Source organism: Medicago sativa, chromosome 1, assembly GCF_051527215.1.
Source record: "Medicago sativa cultivar Bolivia chromosome 1, Bolivia_mono, whole genome shotgun sequence".
In the NCBI taxonomy this organism is placed as follows: domain Eukaryota; kingdom Viridiplantae; phylum Streptophyta; class Magnoliopsida; order Fabales; family Fabaceae; genus Medicago; species Medicago sativa.
In genome coordinates, this window is record NC_140749.1 from 3,125,575 (window position 1) to 3,146,558 (window position 20,984).

The window sequence follows — 20,984 nt, forward strand, 5'->3', positions numbered from 1 at the left end:
TTTGCAATGAAACATAAGTTTTTCATTTCTTTTAACATAGGTTGTGTTTCCGTTTAAATTGATTTAGGTTATTAAAGTTAGGTGTTTTTTTTAATGGATTCCTTTGCATGTATATCATATTAGTTTTTGGATCAAAACTTATTCGCAAAGTCGTGTGTTCAACTTCTATTGCCAGCATGATAATCTATGTCTCCGAATTCTAAAATGATAAAATAATTTAAACGAAAGGAAACAGTTAAATAAAAAAAAACCACCTCAAAGATACATGTATACCCATTATATATAGGATATACATACATTTTGATATGTATTTTAAATATTATCAACATAAATTAAAATACATATACAAAAAATAGCATAAAATTTCCCGTGCAAGGCACGGGTTTCAAACTAGTTTGCATAAAAACTTAATATTAAGTCCTTAAAAGTGCCCCAGGAACTTGTTTTCAATTATTAACGGAAAAAATACTTCATTTTATGTGGACAACAAATAAAAAATTGTTATTCGTAAAAATAAATGAAAGAGATTGTCACAATTGTAATTATTTATATTGTAATTCAACAAATAACTTCAACATTCAACTAGTAATAAATCCATTGCAAAACTAATGAAAGAGACATTGTTCTTTAGATATATAGGATATGGCATGAAATCATTACGTTGATACAAAGAAATAAAAACTTAGACCATGACAGGGAACAAAGCTGTTGAAATTTATCTTACTTCTTACACAAACTATTGTCCAATCTTAATTTTGGCACAACACCAAAAATGGAAAATAACATATATCACAGATGGAGTAACAAATTAAATGTAAACTAATAAACTTCCATGAAGCTTCTATTGACTTTTAATTTCATAATTGGTGAGAATCTATTGGAAATCAAAGCAAGTTGAAACTGGTTGTTTTCCCAGACCATAACAGGGCAGTGATTACCTATAAGCTTTTACTTTCATCTCTCAATATTACAACAGGCATAGTTGAAAAATTTAGCAAAGATAACTGGTTGTTTTCCCAAAATTTACTGTTGTTACTACCCTCATAGTAACAACATTGACATTTAGCAAAGATAACTGCTGTAAATTTTGGGTTCCTATGTAAATTTTAGACAAAAGTAACAAATGATCAGATCAGAGCAATATGCAGCAAGTGACATTCAAAAGTAAAAAATGGTCCTGGCATTCTTGGCCAACTATATTTCCTAGAGCAATAAGAGACATGACCCAGCAAAGCCGAATAAATCACAGTATTCACACTAGACACAATAAGGAATAAACACGCAATGAAAAGTTGATATTTAAAAGATAATCAGCAGGTCCGGAAATTTGCTGCTTACAAAATCCAAGTATTCACACTAGACACAATAATCATAGCATAAAAACAACCGTCGATCTAGAAGCCAGTTCTGGGAACAAAAGCCGTGAGATGACGGTGCAGACTTCAGACTTAACCTACAAAGCAAGTTTACTAGACGAGAAATAGACATGCTACGGAACAAAGACCGTTTATAGTAATAACTAAAAAAGACAATAGACTTCCCTAGATAGATCATCTTGCAAGATTCGCTTCTTCAACGTCCACTTCGGGATCCCTCCATACACATGCGGTGTAATTCTGCTGCCCGTCGTTGATACCTTGAAAGGGCATAGTTTGACGGTGCAGGATCCTTCTTTTTCACATCCCTGATGACTCCAATAGCCACAGTTTGACGCATGTCTCTGACAGCAAAACGACCGAGTGGAGGGTAACGAGCAAAAGTCTCTACCACCATGGGCTTGGTGGGAATCATCTTAATAATACCAGCATCACCATTCTTCAAGAATTTGGGCTCCTTCTCAATTTCCCTATTAGTATTCCTGTCAAGCTTGCTAACAAGCTTAGCAAACTTGACAGCAACGTGGGAGGTGTGGCAGTCAAGAACAGGTGTATAGCCATTTCCAATCTGGCCAGGGTGATTCAAGATGATAACCTGAGATGTAAATTCGATGGCCTCTGTAGCTGGGTCATCGTGGGAGTTTGAGGCAACATACCCTCGCTTGAGAACCTTATCAGACATATTCGCAACATTAAATCCCACAATTTCACCAGGAAGGGCCTGATTGCGAGCTTCATGGTGCATCTCTATGGACTTCACTTGAGTTTGGAGCCCAGTTGGGGCAAAAGTCAACGCCATTCCAGGTCTCAAGAAACCCGTCTCAACGCGTCCCACTGGCACAGTTCCAATTCCTCCAATCTTGTAGACATCCTGAAGTGGTAAACGCAGAGCCTTGAAAAAAAAATCAAACCTTTTAGGCGTTCTTATTTGGTCAATAGCTTCTAGAAGGGTGGGACCGTTGTACCAGTCAAGGTTAGTAGAGCGCCCAATGATGTTATCTCCCTCATAACCGGAGATGGGAATAAACGGAACATTTTGTAGTTTATAGCCAACCTTCCTCAGAAAGGGTGAAACTTGATTCACAATTTCTTCATACCTGTCCTTGGAGTATTTGGGTGTAGTGGCATCCATCTTGTTGCAGCAGCAGATCATTTTTGAAACACCAAGAGCGAGGGCAAGTTGAACATGTTCAGTGGTCTGACCTCCCTTACAAAAACCAGCTTCAAAACCATTATTTGTAGAATCAATGATAAGAACAGCACAGTCAGCTTCGGACGCTCCGGTGATCATGTTTTTAATGAAATCCCTGTGTCCGGGGGCATCAATGAGAGTGCAGCAGTAGCTGGTTGTCTGAAACTTCCAAAGAGAAATGTCAATTGTGATACCTCTTTCACGCTCAGCCCTGAGTTTGTCAAGCACCCAAGCATACTTGAAAGAAGGCCTGCCTATCTCAGCAGCTTCTTTCTCGAGTTTCTCCATGACATCCTTCTCAACACCTCCAAGCTTGTAGATCAAATGACCAGCAGTGGTTGACTTCCCGGAATCGACATGACCAATAAACAGAAAGTTAAGAGGAACTGGGGGAGGAAACTTTGGCCTACTCATTGTCCTTAAACTTGAATGCATCTGCAAATACAACACAGAACCTCTATGATTATTACATGTATGTGTATGATATGTTATATTGGGGTTTTGCTATGATTATTACTTGTATGTGTATGATATGTTATATTAGGGTTTTGCTAAAGAGTGTTGGATTTCAAATTAATAAATAAATTATTCATTGAAAAAGTCAAATAGTTTTCAATTGAATACGTAAATTTTTGTAAAAAATTACATAAACACTTCTGAATGAAGGTGCGTCCAACACTCGACACTTGTGATTACAATAAATTATGTCAATTTCTCAAAATTAGTATGTGTGTTGGTGTATCATTCATGTATGTGCTGAATAGCTTACGAGTGTGGGGTTTTCATAAATTGTAATAATAATCCAAAAACATAAACGATCAAGACACTAAAAACCGAATACTGAATTGGAAAGGAAAAGCAGAACACAAACAAACGAAAAAGCTACGAATCAGTGATATCGATAGTAAGAATACATGAATTAGAAACGAAGAAATAGAAGAAATTCACCTTTGAAGGAATCCTATCAATGTGCCGCAAGGAAGAGAAAGATGTTTTTTTTTTTTTTTTTTTTTGTACAGTTAATAAAGAAAGAAATGATGCAACATTACATTGCGCATTGCCGTTTCCTGAATCAGTGGGAGACACTGACTCATCTATCTTATAAAAGGCAGTGTTCCATTCTTTCCAAATATTCCATTTCATTTTTAACAATTTCAAGTATTCAAAAATGTGTGTTGAGTTATTTTCTGTCTATTAAACGCTACTTTATCTTTCATATATTTGAAAGATCCTAAGTAATTGATCGTAAGAAAAGAAAGTAGACATCAATCAAAAATGTTTGGTTGTTGCATGAGAAATATCTAATGCTTCGAGGCCACACCACAGTGCTTGGGGACATATTCCTGGTAAAATTAGCAATGAGTTAACGAATGAATGAATACTTATTATGTATGTAGTTCAGCTGAGAGATTAGTTATGCTTGACTAATTTTTTGGTAGGGATTAACCTTTGGTACTATTACAACAAATTGACTTTAGCTGAAGTATATTTATCACTTGCGTATAGACATGATTAATTAATTTATCATAATCTATCTATCTATCTATATATCTTTGTAAAGGAAACTTGACTCATTCTAGAGCTAGAATTATGTCTATGTGGCACATCTAAAAAAGCTTCTCACTCTTTTAACAATTTGGCTTTCTAGCTTATTATATATCTTTAAAGAATTAAATTAAATAAATCAGAAACTCATGAATATTATCAAACTTTCTTCAAAAAACAAAAAATGTAATATTATCAAACTATATAAAGATTAAATAATTAATTAGAAGTTCACAGTTGGCTTCATGTAATGGTAAGGAATCTGATTGTTACTCATGGCTATTTATAGACAATACATCTAAATAACCCAAATCCAGAAATCATGGAACGAATTCCTGACCTTGTGAACTACAGGATTATATGCACCGTGTGGGACGGGCCACTTCTGCTGGAGTTGCCATTTCCTTTGTGAACCCAAATGAGGCGAGATGGTTTGAAATGATAGAGACACATATAGGTGAGGAATTGCTTTGCTGTTTTAAAGAACAATAATTTCTTACTAAATAATTGATACAAGTATTTTTTTATTTTTTCAAGGGAAGAAGCTACCCGTGTATCAGGCACAAAATGAGGAAGTACTTTGTTTGAGTAACCGTGTTAGTGTGGTCAAAAGTTCAGCGGATGAGGTAAGTTTATGCATCAAGCTTAGTTATGCTTTAGGCTTCTTTTGGTCTTTCTGTCTATTTCTTTTTAAATAGAAATGTTGAGTTAGCGCATATTGTTGCTGCAACACAGACCCCAAAATATGAAAGTAGTAGTTATATACTATCGAAGTTCATAAAATATCAATGTTCCAATGGCTGAAGCTATCAATTGTTACATGTCACAATTTGAGTGTTATACACACATACATATATATTTCATAATTCTTTTCTTTCACCAGTTGACATAAATCATCCCCCCCCCCCCCCCCCCCCCCCCCCAACCCAAATGTTTGAGATGACCTTGTTTCCGATAACTAGATAGAAATGAATGTATTAAAAGATGCATGAACTGTGATTATATTAAATTATGAATGATTTGAAATTGCTCTATTCTCATTTGACTTAACTTAGTTACTACTTTTCTAAATACTTACTGTTTGTATTTTATTTGTGTAGGAAATGAACAATAACGGTTGGAGGAGTGGAGGATATTTAGGAGAGGAGGATGTATTTTATTTGTGTACTAAATCAATCAATCTTTTACTTTCATATTCACTTTATAGACATAGTTCTCTCTGATTATATAATATCTTTTCGTTTCTCTTTATTTCGTCAAACTCCAATGAACATAAATTCTGGTTGGTAGTTTATACTTCATATTTTTTAAAAAGTAGTTAATCATATTATTCTAGGTTAAATATCTTATATTTAGTTATAAAAATACATTTTATATACTATATCTTATATTTTGATATAATAATACATCTTCTATGTACATCTTATATACCACATCATGCTTGATTATGTAGTTTATTTATCTTTAAATTTACAGTTGTAATAATAGGGAAAATTGCACTCTTATGATTTCAGGTCCGTAAGATCGAAAGTGTGTTTTCAAGGAATCATGTGAAGGTAAGACCATAATGTTTACAAAGTGTTTAGTAATATTATTTCTTACTCTTTCTTTTGTTGGTTTTAGTGCCTTCTTACAGACTGATAGACGTTTGGCAAGTGCACCAAATACTATCGAAGTAGTAAAAATATCGATCCCACGAGGACTGTTTTTAACTTCAATAATTCAATCGCGTTATAAAAATAGGATGTATAAAAGTTTATTTTAGTTTGCCACTAGACAGTAGATTTGGTTTGATTTTATGAAATCAAATAAAATAATTAGATTTGATTAAGAAAATATGGAGAGAGATGAGATCAGGTCTTCGAATCCTCTATGTTTCCCCTAATTGGTTACTGCACCTATTGTTACTAATGATTTTCTAGTTTTACGATAGTTAACAAATTAGCCCTAATCAATCCCTTGAGTTAGGACCCTCTTCTTAAACTACAACCCCTAATTCCTTAGGTGGTCTAATAATCCTTGAAGGTTTTATGAACGTTAACCTAATATCACTAACAAACGATTATCCATTCCTAGACTAACCATGTTTATTAGAACAATTCAATTAGGTCTAAGTCGAAAGCTATGGTCAGTAGTCATTCGTTCTCACAAAATCATGTTTATATTTGATCAGGATATAAAAAGCATTAAGAACAATTGAATTGAATAAAGACTAGAAATTCATTAATAAACAATAGAGTTTCACAGCAACATATGATCAATTAGGGTTACATAGGTTCATCTCCGACCTAATCTCTAAGAGATTTAGCTACTCATAATTGAGTTTACAAATAGCATAATCAATGAAAGAATTACAACATACATAAACTGGGTTAGAGATGATGAAATCCTCTCCGCTGCAGCCTTCTGGGTGTTAAAATCGCACTTTAGCTCTCCAAAATCGTCCTCCTTATGTTTGAGAGTGAGATGAGCTTAAATAGGCAACTTCTGGATCGCCCACAATCGCACCACGATTTGAAAATCGTACCACGATGGCTTCATTAAACCCCCCTTTAAAGCCCTTCTTGAAATCGTATCACGATTGGATGGATCGTATTACGATCCAGCTTCTTCAAAAACATGCTCTCTGACTTCAAGAAATCGCATTGCGATTAGAGAATCGCAGTACGATTGGCTTCATTCCAGTTCTTCCAAATTTGTTGCTTTTAACTGCTCCTGGACACTTAATGCTGCTTAGAACTCTATCAAAATGTCAAAATAAGTCCTAAAAATTACGTAATGACAACATGTCATCACAACCCCAAACTTAAACCATTCCTTGTCCTCAAGGAATTTGCTTGCAATATTGACAAACGACAGTAAAATAACAGTTACCTGACAAAACGATAGTACCCAAACGTTCATTCTCCTTCTAGCTAAAGATGAGCTAGTTTGACTTGTTCGCAACCACCACTTCACAACTCCTCGCATCAAATTGAAATAGGGTTCTACCAGTCGACATGCAGGTCTACATATTACCATACGCTTGAAAAGTTTCTAAACATCAATCAAAGTCAATATCATTACACACTTTTGAGGTCTTTAGGGTTATAACGGGGCTTAGGTGAAAGGTGGGATATATTTGGATAAGTAGGCTACACAAAATTTGAGTTAGGCATTCCTACGAAAGTTAAAGCACAAAATTCAATCCTTCAATCATTCACCTTGTGGAATAACAATCAATGCAAAGGTACTAGAGAATATTTTTAACATTTAGGGACAATCGAGTTTGAAGTTACTCGAATTTTCAATGTTTTGTCCCTTTTTCATCATTCATTTTCATCATATATTTTTTTTTCATACACCATTTTTGTGTGTATTTTTCATGATAAAGTTTATTCTTTGTTCTCTTATTCTCTAGTACCCCCACCCCAAACTTAGTTGGTTGCAAATTCCAATAGCAACCCCAAACTTAATCTTTAGCAACATTCTACAATGTCTTAACTCAGAAAATACATTAAGGGACAAGTCCTAAAAGTCTCTAGGCTTGTAATGTAGTTTGTCACCAAACAAAAAGTTCTAATCCTACCGGCTCAAATTGGCTAAGAAATGGATAATATATAACAATTAAAACAGGGTAGGCTTCAAAAAGGCTCACAGGACCAAGCATTTTTGCCTCAGTGTGTAATTAACAAAGACCAATCAATAATAGAGAAACAATGCAAGTTCTAGAAATGTAGTTGCATGGAAAACTAATCTAAATATAAGTAAATTGAAAAACAAAATTTGGCAATGAACCTTATGGCTGAGATTTCTGAGAGTATGTGACTACCTAGCAACGCCGTACACTTCGCCTTTGAATCAAGTCACCCCTCATTTAGAACTTTTGGAATACCGTTTCATCAAACAAGTGTTACTAAACTGTAAAGAGTCAACTAACAAACAAATTCGTCAATAATAAACAAGTGCAAATTTATCACAAACGGGGAAATAAGTTCAACGGACTTTTGACAATACAAGAAATTAAAAACAGTACGAAACAGAAACAAAGTACTAAAATGAAAAGTACAACGAAAACACTAAAACAATCAAAGCTGAACCCTCAGTGGTCCAGTCCCATGTCCACATCCTCATCACCACCAGTCTCAGGTAACCCATCAAAGAAGGCTGGCGGGATTTGTCAAATCTCTCGAAAGAGCCAGTGATCGGCCTCCTATGCATCTGCAGCAAACTCAGTGGAAAACCTTCTCCTCTCTCCATTTGAGGTGGATGCTGTTGTGGGGGTGCTTCAGGTGCACCACCTTTCTTCCTCATAAACTCCTCATACTTCTTCATAAAGACATCCATGGTCTTGTCGGTGATAGGCTGAACAGTAGGAGTATGCAAATCACCCTCAAACTCTTGCAATAATCGAACCATTCTCTTGCGTCATTAGAAATAAACCGGTTAACATTTGATGGTGGGACAACGTTTCTTTTGCGTTTGTTTTGGCTAGATAAAGGTTGGGTGGTAGTTGTCTTATGCTTGGTTTGTTGTCTAGTTTTTGGTTTTGAAACATTTTGTGGTTTGGGTGCCATTTGTGTGAAAGTTTGAGAGTTTGTGAAAAAGGGTAGGTTGTTTTGGTTAATTGAAATGGATGAAGATGAAGAATGTTGGATGAATTGGTGTTGGGATATGCTAAGGAGATGAAAAATTGATGAAAAAGGGTTGATTTTCGTGGGTTAGGGTTCCTGGAGAAAATTGGGCAGAGTAACTAGGAAAATGGAAAGAGGTTTATGCTGAAACTTCTGGTTCTTTAATAGGCTCTTGCAAAATCGCGTTACGATTGGGAAATCGTGGTGCGATGGCAGTTTGTAACAGTTACCTTTTTCAAATTATCACAAGGATCGTATCATGATTGTCACCACCGTGACGCAATTTGGCTGAGGCAGAAAGGGGTGCAAAATTTTTCTGAAATCGTACCAAGATCCCCCAATCGTAATACAATTTAAGCGGTCAAGTCCATGCAGTTTTACTTCAAAATCGTATTATGATTTGACAATCGTAACGCGACTTTGAAGACATAATAAAAAAATTTAAAGTTTGCAATTTTTTCTGGACTTCCACTTTTAAGAAACAAGAGTTTTTGAAGAGGAGATTGTGACACAACATCAGTATTGTATCACAATCTTCTTGGCAGGGCTTGCACACTAAAACTTTGAAAGAAAAATTCCTGCCTGTTTTGTGTTTCGTTGTTGAAAATATTTTTTTTTTATATTGAAAACAATAAAAATAAATACTACCTGAAATTAAATCTAGTGGGTTGCCTCCCACCAAGCGCTTTCTTTTACGTCATTGAGCTTGACGCTTCAACCACCGTTAGGGTGGCAGATATGTCAGAAAGAACACATCACCCTTCTTCTTCCTCTTGTTAGGCAGGAAATCCATGAACTTGGCATAAAGAAGTAGATGCTCCCATGTGCTCACAGTTAAACCTTTGGAATTTAAGCTCTCCCACCTTAGAGAAGGACATGCATCCATTTGCACACGAGTGATTTCCTTAACCCCTGTTTGTTCAGACTTCGGGAAAATGTCAACACTCCTCATTTTTGGATTTTCTTCCACCACAACCTTGTGACACTCAATCTCCATCTGAACCAGCTTCCTCTGAGACTCATGTGCTTTCTCAACAAGATCACCACACTGAACATCAAACTTCTCAAATGAAACTTGATTTGACACCAAGATATCATCTAAAATATTCTGAAGTTGAGTATTGTAATCGATGTTGATCACCTCTTTCTTCCCTTCACCATCACTACCTGGTTGATTCGCCTCATAATGACCATAACTCGAGATTTTGTTGTCCAAAATTCTGATCTTAAAAGATAGCATATATTTTTCATACTGCAACTTAGCAATCTCTTCTGTGTCATAGAGGAGTACCCTGTCTATCATAGCTGCAAAACTTGGATAAACTTTTCAGTAGCACAGTACAATGAGAAGAAAACAAAGAGCATAATATTTTTTTTATAAATATATATACAAAAATATAAATGACAGAAATCCTAAATTATAACGTAATTGCCTTGTTGAAATAATTCAACAGTCCCCGGCAACGGCGCCAAAAACTTGATAGACGTTTGGCAAGTGCACCAAATACTATCGAAGTAGTAAAAATATCGATCCCACGAGGACTGTTTTTAACTTCAATAATTCAATCGCGTTATAAAAATAGGATGTATAAAAGTTTATTTTAGTTTGCCACTAGGCAGTAGATTTGGTTTGATTTTATGAAATCAAATAAAATAATTAGATTTGATTAAGAAAATATGGAGAGAGATGAGATCAGGTCTTCGAATCCTCTATGTTTCCCCTAATTGGTTACTGCACCTATTGTTACTAATGATTTTCTAGTTTTACGATAGTTAACAAATTAGCCCTAATCAATCCCTTGAGTTAGGACCCTCTTCTTAAACTACAGCCCCTAATTCCTTAGGTGGTCTAATAATCCTTGAAGGTTTTATGAACGTTAACCTAATATCACTAACAAACGATTATCCATTCCTAGACTAACCATGTTTATTAGAACAATTCAATTAGGTCTAAGTCGAAAGCTATGGTCAGTAGTCATTCGTTCTCACAAAATCATGTTTATATTTGATCAGGATATAAAAAGCATTAAGAACAATTGAATTGAATAAAGACTAGAAATTCATTAATAAACAATAGAGTTTCACAGCAACATATGATCAATTAGGGTTACATAGGTTCATCTCCGACCTAATCTCTAAGAGATTTAGCTACTCATAATTGAGTTTACAAATATCATAATCAATGAAAGAATTACAACATACATAAACTGGGTTAGAGATGATGAAATCCTCTCCGCTGCAGCCTTCTGGGTGTTAAAATCGCACTTTAGCTCTCCAAAATCGTCCTCCTTATGTTTGAGAGTGAGATGAGCTTAAATAGGCAACTTCTGATCGCCCACAATCGCACCACGATTTGAAAATCGTACCAAGATGACTTCATTAAACCCTAATTTCCTTTAAAGCCCTTCTTGAAATCGTATCACGATTGGATGGATCGTATTACGATCCAGCTTCTTCAAAAACATGCTCTCTGACTTCAAGAAATCGCATTGCGATTAGAGAATCGCAGTACGATTGGCTTCATTCCAGTTCTTCCAAATTTGTTGCTTTTAACTGCTCCTGGACACTTAATGCTGCTTAGAACTCTATCAAAATGTCAAAATAAGTCCTAAAAATTACGTAATGTCAGCATGTCATCACAGACTAATAGGAAAATACAGCTCACAAATAGGGGAAATTTTAATTAGTATAAATAAATGCCAAATAGTTTTTAAACTCAATTTGGGGATGTAGAAAATGAAATGATGGTTTTGGGTGAAATCCCAAAGCAGATAATTTGAAATTTATTTAATCTTTTGAAGTCTTAATTTTCTTTTTTGTTTAAAATGCCAATGTTAGTAATTGGTTGTTAGTATCTTTCTCCTTTACACGCCGGGGCCTCCAACTTTAATCCTCAGCTCATACTAGTTGTGCAACCCAACCAACTCCACACCCAAAATAAAATAAAATAAAATAAAATAATATGGTGTTCAAGTGAGATTTTCTGGATGATACATTGACAATTCTAAAAAAGAAAAAAATGGCTTTAGGTGATTTGCTCACCAGTTGGTTTATATACATTAAAATGGGCTGTAGTGTCGCATATTATTTCATCTGGAGGGAACTGTATTATTTTAAGCGTCTTTCATGGGAAAGATGTGTATTTTGCCTGTATGCACACTGATGTTATTCATGATTTTTTATTCTACATAGGTTTTTGTATCTCCCGAAGTGTTGGAGACACTAAAGCAGCAACATAAGGTTAATATTATCCCAAGTGTGTGTATCTCAAGTATGTGGGTTAGCTATCAATTGCAATTGAATTTCTTACTATTGGATTCTTAACCGAAAGAGGCTGTTTGAAGGCTATTTCATTCTACCTTTGTTGAGGGGAAAATTCTTTGATATGTCAAGCTACTTATATTCAATGTTTTTAACACATGTTTTTTACTGGCATGCTTCAAACGAAATCACTGTATTATTATTCTTTTCCCTATAGTGAGTTGAACTTAGTTAATGTGTCTGTGAGTTTGTCAAAGATGTTATACTGCAGTGATATTTTTGAATGGATGGTCACTATGTTGCCTTTTGATACACTATTTTTGTGCTTTTTAGATTTTTGATAATTTAATTCTAGTTAGCTCAGACTTGTATATATATCTGCAGATTTTAGGATGTTTATCTTTTATTTTCTCGTTCACAATTTGGTGCTGTTTAGATTTTTGATAATTATCTTCTATTTTGCTCCGGAAACTCAGGAAATGATCTCGGCGACCGAAAACTCTGAAAGTTCAGCTGATGGCAATATTGTTATCGAAACAAATGATGGAGTTGCTCACAATGTTGAACTAGTCTTCGCGCTACAGATTCTGACAAAGTATGGCCTTGCAGCATCCGAAACAGAATTGAAACTTTCCAATGTGGGAAGCGATGCCCTGAAGACTGCCATTAAGCTCTTAAAAGAACTCCAAGCCAATCAGAAGATCGACGCGGAGGATTTTACAGATGAGCAACTCAAAGAACTTGTCATAGCGGTTTATCACCTCGGCTTCAGTGAGCTTCAAAATTCCTTATGTCAGGTCATTGCTGATAGATTACAAAATCAAAACAAGACTTGTATCCAGACATTTTTTGGATTTCAAGAGGAAGAGAGCAAGTTAAAGGAGGAGGATGCTTAGGCATTAGAAATGATCATTGATGAGGTATGATTTGATTTGAAGACTGTTTACAATCGTATTGTGCTAAATTTGCTTAATGTGTGTTTGGATTCACTTTTGGGAGAGGCGAAAGTGATTTTGAAGACTTAAAAATTGATTTTTGGTATGTTTTGGGTTCCTAATTTGAATCCACTTTGCCTCTTGATTGATTAATCCTATTGGTAAAAGGTACTATATTTTGTGCTTTGTTCTGTTTTACATGTATGGATAGTTGTGCAAAAGTTAGAATTAGCATTGGTATCCGACTATAATTTTGCACGCATCTCCAATTTTCTAAAAGGGTGTCTGGAATAAGCAACACACTTCCTCTTGGCATCAAATTTAGCACATCTAAACTTATCCTAAATATTCTTTCGAAAGTCATTTCTTGCAATCAAATTACATGATTCTTTTGCTGTTATATTTGTACTAGTTTTTAGTTATCAGGAATTACTTCGTGATGTTTATTCTTGCTGTTTCTAATTCTGTTTCATCATTTGGTTGTTGATGTGCATTTTTTTTTTGTTGTGTTAGTTGGCAGGATCCAACTTCAATGTATTGTACACAAGGAACACATATCACTGTTTTTACCCTCGGCAACCACGGCGGCGGGGATGATGACTGGAGAGAGGGTCCAGTTGTCCACACATTGGAGATTTCGACTCAACCTTTGGCATCTACAGGTGTACTCTCATTGTCGGTGACACTACGTATGTCAGTTACTTATGTGCTAATTTGGACACGGACGAAGAAAAAGATGATTGGAGCGATGATGGGAGAGGGTTTGAATCAATCCTTTCATTCAATCTTGTAAGCGAAATTGCTTCGGTAATCAACCTTCCGCGCGCAGGTCCCGTCATTCTGTGTAGCTTGTTGAACCGACTTGGTTGCTCTTATTACAATCCCAGCTTAAACAACTTACCATTTATGGTTTAACAGATTTCGGTCCTAACCATCAATGACAGGGTTTGGTAAGGGTTGACCCTAACTTTCTTCACAGCAGTGTTCCTGTGCCCATTCCTCTTCATTTGCATGGCAATGTATTACTTTTGGTTGTTCGCAACGATGTGATTGATGATCAAGGAGTAATTGTTGACGTTGTTGCTTCCGACACTGTTGACTACCTCAATTGTAACACCAACAACCGTGTTCCCGTTCGGAGCACGGTTGATTGGATTTCCATGAAATCATTTGTCCCGTCACAGGAAGAGCTACCCAGTCGAGGTATCCATGCGGCCCCATTTAACCCTCAGTTTGGTCTCTGAAAGTGTCCCCTCTATAGTATTTTACGGCTTAAGTTTTGGAATGTTGAATTACTGGTTTTGTTTCTGGTTTTTACAGTATGTAAAACTGTATTTTACGGCATAATGTTACATAAATGTGGCTCTGATTGATTGTGTATGTTGAGACATTTATGTTTACCAAATGTTAGATATAGAAAAGGATCAATTGTAACGGGTTAATCGTGGCTCTGATTGTGTATGTTGATTTGAGTCATTAATGCTTACATAATTGTTGATCTAATTGTGTCTTTCTTGTATTGACATGTAGAGACAAATAATTATACAATTTTTTTGAACCAATTAGCTCCTAAGTCCTAACAGATCCACGTACATTTTTGTTTGACATTTAATTTAAATAGAGAATAAATCAAATTATGGCTTACTCCTAAAGTGATGCTTATTGACAAAATCAGATTTGGATTTGTTTTACACAAATACCAAATCTGGTCCAAAATTATCCAGTGTGCTAAAAACAAGCATTGAGTGCCATTTTGTGGACTGATTTTAACTTCTTTTTTTTTTTTTGTATAAACTAGCTGTTTCCAGAAATTGAAATGATGTCTTATGCACACCATGCTTCCATCTCGTATGTGTCGGTTGTGTGTCCGACATGTGTAAGGGTGGTGACATTACAATAGGTTGTCATGTTTGCAGGTCATGAAAGCTGGTGAAATTCGAGCACATTTCAACACACTGTCGTTGAACTCTTGAAAGAAAATCCAAGTGAATGGGTTATAGTATTATGTGAAACTATTCGAACATCGAACGATGTAGCAATTTGTCTAAGACGTGATAATAAATATAACAACGAAAGGACATAGAAATGTTCTTCTAATTTATTTGGCATCAACGTTTTTAAGATTTAGACTTTAATCTTTGCATGTCCAAAATCTACATCATGAGTCCATGTTATAAAACTATGGAGGACAAAGTTATTTCCCTCATCACTAACAAGAAGAACCTGTGATATTTCACAATTCATTTGGATTCAAGTGCTTTTTATGCTGTAGTGTTTACCAACTAATTTAATTTCCATTCCTTTTTTACTGAAACTTTCTCTAGATATGTTATCTCGAAACCTTAGGCTTTGTTTGCGAGTTTGGAGGGGAGGGGAAGGAAAGGCTTTGAGAGTGTGAAAATATGAGGGAAAATGGAGAAATCTTTCAAATTTTTTAAAAGAGTAGTTTTTTAGAGAATGATAAATTAATGCATATGATACATATACTTTTAATTTTAAAAATAATATAACAACATAGATTAAATTTAAAAAATTCATATAAACCCTCCAAAAACCCCCCAAAACCCTCCTCCAATACAATTTTTTAGTTCCCCCAAATGAGGAGGGCTTAGTATTATGAAGAAAAGTTAACCCCCCAAAGCCCTCCACTCCCATTTTCCTCTATTTCTTCCACTTGCTCATTCCTTTTTTCCCAAGCCTTTCCCCTCCCTTCCCCTCCAAACTCGCAAACAAAGTCTTAGGAGGAACAAATGGTTTCATATTCTAAGCAAGATTTCCCGAATAAGCATAATTTCACATGCATGGGTATTATTATTATAATAGTTAAAATATGGCTGAAGTTTAATTACACAATCACTATTACACTTAATAATACACAATCACTATTACACTTAATAATATTTAGTCAACTTGCATGGCTTTGGTTCGAAGTCATGGTGAGATTGTTCGGAAGTATAGGGATTTCATAATCTTCTTCCGATGCTGCTCAAAGTTGGTAATTGCTTCCGTCAAGCACTGTCGGAGTGATTCCGTAGAGACTTGCTTCGGCTTCCATGTTAAACTTACACACAAATCCCTTAGGATAAAGGCTCTAGATATACCAATTTTTGTTACTTGACCAAGAATAGGAATAAAAAACAAGGAGGCAAGAATGAAAAAGTAACCAAAAAAAACATACAAAAGTGTACACCTGCTAGTTACAAAATGTGCGAAAACAACAATATTTGGTTCATAAAAACAATAAATATCTAATAACTACCTGAAATAACATATTTGTAAGCTTAAAAATAACTACCACCCTATACAATTTGACTCCAATATATGGTTCTTATCCCAATATTTAACAATTTCTAATTCAAAGCAATGGATTGACCTTTTTCTAATCAGTTCATCTTTTTCTATGTCCAGGATACCAATTCTATTGTTGCATTTTTATATGGTAATAACTATTAAATAATTGAAAGACAGTAATGAAAGATAAATTTGATAGAATGTTGGTTAAGGATAATTGATCAACAACGATAACAACTCCTGCAGAAGTTCTTCTTAATAATTAAGAGAAATTAAATTAACACAAATATATTGATCCTAGTTTGGTGTCCTAGCTATCTTGGTTGACAAGGGGGCTATGCTTGGCACATACTCCTGAATCCAATATTTAGTCTTATGAACATCAATTTGAAATTGGCTAAGTGAGTTGCCTTGATGGTCATATGATTTGAGCGGTTCTCCAAACTTTCCTCCAAGGAGTTCATCGCCATTCTTCCAAAGGCCGAGCATACGAGACATTGATACAGGTGGGCCAATGTTGTACTTTTTGTGCCATCCACTTTGATCCATTACCCAAATGTTCGAAACGACAGGAGAATCGAAGCGATTCTGTGTAACATAAGTAAGGGAACCCTTAATCTCGGCAACATCATCGCGTAGAAAGTTGCGGTCTTCAACTGAGAAGGTTGGCCCTCTAAGTTCGTGAAACTGATTGTTGCGAAAGTCAAAGCATAGAATATTTGCAACACCATTATTGCTATAGTAGAGTGAATTGTTTGTAATCCAATGATAAACGCCGTTAACAAGAGTGTTATATCTAGAAGGACACAGGCGTCTGATCTTGGTAAAAGGAGGAGGATGTTCAGTTGGGGTCCAAGAGTTGGTACTTAGATTATAAACTTCCGCTGATCTCCTAATTCCATCATAACTTATATAGAGTTTCACAACTTTGAAGCTGATGTTGTTGGGATCATCAGCACCAAAACCATGCAAGCGTGAGTTGTTGTCAAGGCAGAGACTCGGAGGAACACGGTGGACCTCTCTAGTTGTTGGGTTCCACATAATTAACTCATCAAGACAACTTTTTTGGGACGAACACAAAAGTTTGAGACAGAAAACACCGCTGCAACTACCATATGATTCTATTGTATGGTAGTTGCATAGGGTTTTGTTGAAAAAGAGGGATTTGATATGTATTAGGTTGTCACATGAGAGAAGGGTTACGTAGGGTTCTTTTTTGTAAAGGATCAAGAGCTGGCTGTTAGACTTGTTCATCTGCCTTCTTTTCATAAAGGTAGGTTTCTGAATAAGATCATTCCAAGAACGTTGAACACATCTAAATCGAATCAATGACTTTAGCGGAAGCCACACCAAAATCTCGGTCTCTAAGTCTAATCCTAAACTCACCATCTACTATGCTCAATGTTTTCAATTGTTAGGGTTTTGATGATAACAAGCTGCAATCAAGTAACCTATAAGTACACAAAAATGTAACCGGCAGATTAGGAGTCAATGAAACAAACGTTATCTTTTGGAGAAAAAAAAAACTAATCAAGGAAACAAACTCATATTGAGCTGAAAAAAAATGAAAGTTCTAAACTAATTTTAAAATTCACGTTCAAATAGCATCACTGATTTTTGTGGTAGCCAAACAAAAATCTCAGTCTCTAAATCTAATTCCTAAATGCAATGTTCTTTCGATTGTTTGTGTTTTTTGTTGTTGTTGAATACGAACAGTCAAGTAACATACTCCGTATATTTACGTGACATACACAGCAACCTTTGCATTTCTCCTTTCCAACAAAAAAAACCTTTACATTCTTGTGGGACGTAACCAAACATTTTCCAAATGAGCAATGATACATAGACATACTTATATGGGATACACCCTTGCACCTCCACATAGAAATGCAACATGTGGCTCTCTCTCTCTCTCTCTCTCTCTCTCTCTCTCTCTCTCTCTCTCTCTCTCTCTCTCTCTCTCTCTCTCTCTCTCTCTCTTATGTGTATTAGGTGTCATGTTTTGGTTGGTTGTGAAAAGGGTGTGGTACAATGTGTGTATGAGAAAAATGTGTCTATGTATCTTTTTCCTTTCCAAATAAACACGGATAAAATGTTTTTGGAATATTCGATCCCCCTTTTTAATTATAAAATTGTATTAAAACCGTATTTATCTTTGAAAAAAAATCTCCCCAAAAAAATAGAAAAATCATTGAAAAAAACTCATCTGATTTAGCTAAATGGAAATATAAAAAAAGATAAAGAATGTGTTTTATATCAGATCTAATAAAACTAAATGATTGTGCTAAAGTAATTAATAAGCTCCATCTAACGACGAATAGTTCAGAAACTTCTGAATTCGGTTTTTAGATTGAACAATTTTTTGTTATACTTTACTTTTATTTTGATCGAACATCAAGTTATAAGGTTCTAGTTCTCATAGGATTTTGAAAGTTAACAACAATAAAAAAATATTAGGTCGAATGACATGTAAAGTTTTCTTAATATGCATCGAGAAATTCTTGCATGGTCTCGCCCTTAACACGTCATCCTTGAACTCGTCCAATCAAATATTTTCATTTCAATTAATTAATAAAATAAAATAAAATTAAATAGGTTTTCTTGGGGAAAATACTACACAATCTATTAAAATTAGAAGGCAGTTTTCTTCCCTCACATTCCATTGCCATAACAATTATGATCATTCCTTTGTTTCTTTAACTTGAGAAACAAATAAAATTAAACCTCCCACAAAACTCTCCTTGTCGATGAAACTGCATTCTCCAAACTGAAACATGTTTGTTATCTGTTTTTCATGATTGAGCATCACCCAAGAAACCGTTCAAACATGTTGGTACGTATAATGTTTTATTTCTTGTAGCCAATAGTCTCTTGTATCACAGAGTGATGAGAATGATTAGTTTTATGATGAGAATGATTAGTTTAGATAATAACTTGTTGCGCAAGTAATAGAAACTAGGGCTTTGTTATGATATTGCATGCACATATTATGATATGATGCTCCCTAGTTTATGTATATATACCTATTGTAATCATTCAACTATCAATGAGAATTCACTTTCATTCATTTCTTCTTGATTCCTGATATGGTATCACGCGCCTTCTCTCCATAAGAGAAAGGTTGTTACGATCCATAACGGTTTTGTAACCGTTTTTCTCCGCTGCATTTTTCTTCTCCGATCATCATTTTGATCGTTGATTCTTGCTTTTTCCGGTGTTGATTCTTGTTTTCCACCGTGATTCTTGCTTCTTGTGGTTGTTTCAACCTTTGCTACGCCATTGATTTTCACAGTTGCATCTTTTCTCGTTCTTCTTCATCTTCTTCATTGAAGCTTTTTCATACTCTGTTTTTCTGCAACTTGTTTCTTCTCTGAATTTCCATGGCGCCTCGTAACTCTTCTCCTGATACTGAATCCGTTTACTTTGTTCATCCTAGTGAGAATCCTAATTCTCTTTCTATTACTCCCAAACTCACCGGTTCCAACTATATTGCATGGAGCCGTACGGTTGAACGTTCTCTGGGAACGAAGAACAAGCTTGGCTTCATCAATGGCACAATTCCTATGCCTGATGAAGATGATTTGAACCGTTCAGCTTGGGAAAGATGTAATCATTTGGTGCAATCCTGGCTCATCAATTCAGTTTCAGAATCCATTGCACCAACTGTGGTTTTTTGTGATACTGCTCTTGAGGTTTGGCTTGATTTGAAAGAGCGTTTTTCTAAGATTGATCGTATTCGTATTGCAAATTTGCGTTCATCTATCAACACTTTGAAACAAGGTGATAAAAGTGTTTTGGATTATTTTACTAAGATGAAATCTCTTTGGGAAGAACTTTCTTCACACAGACCAATTCCAAATTGTGTTTGTGTTCATCAGTGTCGCTGTGTAGCCTCTAGAACTGCAAAGATTCATAGAAATGAAGATCAAATCATGCAGTTCCTTACTGGCTTGAATGATCAGTTTTCTGTGGTTAGAACGCAAGTGCTACTTCTTGATCCTCTTCCTTCCTTGAACAAAGTCTACTCTTTGGTTGTTCAAGAGGAGAGTAATCATGCTTCAATTCCTTCTTTAAGTGTTACTGATGATACCTCTATTCAAGTCAATGCTTCTGATACTAGAAGACCTCAAGGGCGTGGCAAGAGTTATTCACAAAACAAACCTTCTAGGTTTTGCACATTTTGCAATCGTACAAATCACACAGTTGATTTTTGCTATATGAAACATGGATATCCCAATGTTAATAGGGGGCAGCCTCGTGCTAATGCTGCTTCTCAAGAGGATTCAGATGCTGGTGCTTCTTCTTCACCTAGTTCTGGTGCTTCTTCAAGTTCCAATCTCAGTTTTTCTCAAGAACAGTTGTCTCAACTTGTATCTCTGCTGCAACAATCAAACTTAGTTGTCTCTGCACCTCCCACTTCTCAAGCAACTTCTAATCACATTGCAGCTAGTCCTACTCTCTCTACCAGCATCTCAGCTACTGAATCCTCTGCAGGTATACCTGTATCTCTTCCTTCTTCATCTTCATTGAAACCTTCTTTTTGGCTTGTTGATTCAGGTGCTAATGAGCATATATGTTGTGATTCTACTTGTTTTACTTCATTCTACAAAATTAAACATGTCCATGTTTCTTTGCCTAATGGTAACATTGTTTTAGTTCATTATGCTGGAACTGTTGAATTTAACTCTAAATTTTACCTTAACCATGTTCTTTATTCACCACATTTCTTGCTCAATCTCATTTCTGTAGCCAAGTTATGTGAGTCATTGAC

The 20,984-nt window shown here is 35.4% G+C and overlaps 1 protein-coding gene and 1 pseudogene across 2 annotated transcripts; both read right to left on the reverse strand.

Moving 5' to 3' along the window:
* Positions 1-1,274: 1,274 nt before the first annotated feature.
* On the reverse strand, positions 1,275-3,030 carry LOC146951766 (elongation factor 1-alpha pseudogene; annotated as a pseudogene). Its single transcript, XR_015032254.1, has one exon. The product of XR_015032254.1 is annotated as an elongation factor 1-alpha pseudogene (transcript).
* Positions 3,031-16,510: 13,480 nt separating this feature from the next.
* LOC146951767 (F-box/kelch-repeat protein At2g43270-like) lies at positions 16,511-17,602 on the reverse strand. The gene has a single exon (XM_085756627.1). It carries the CDS (start codon positions 17,600-17,602, stop codon positions 16,511-16,513), a length of 1,092 nt encoding a protein of 363 aa, XP_085612753.1.
* Positions 17,603-20,984: the final 3,382 nt, after the last annotated feature.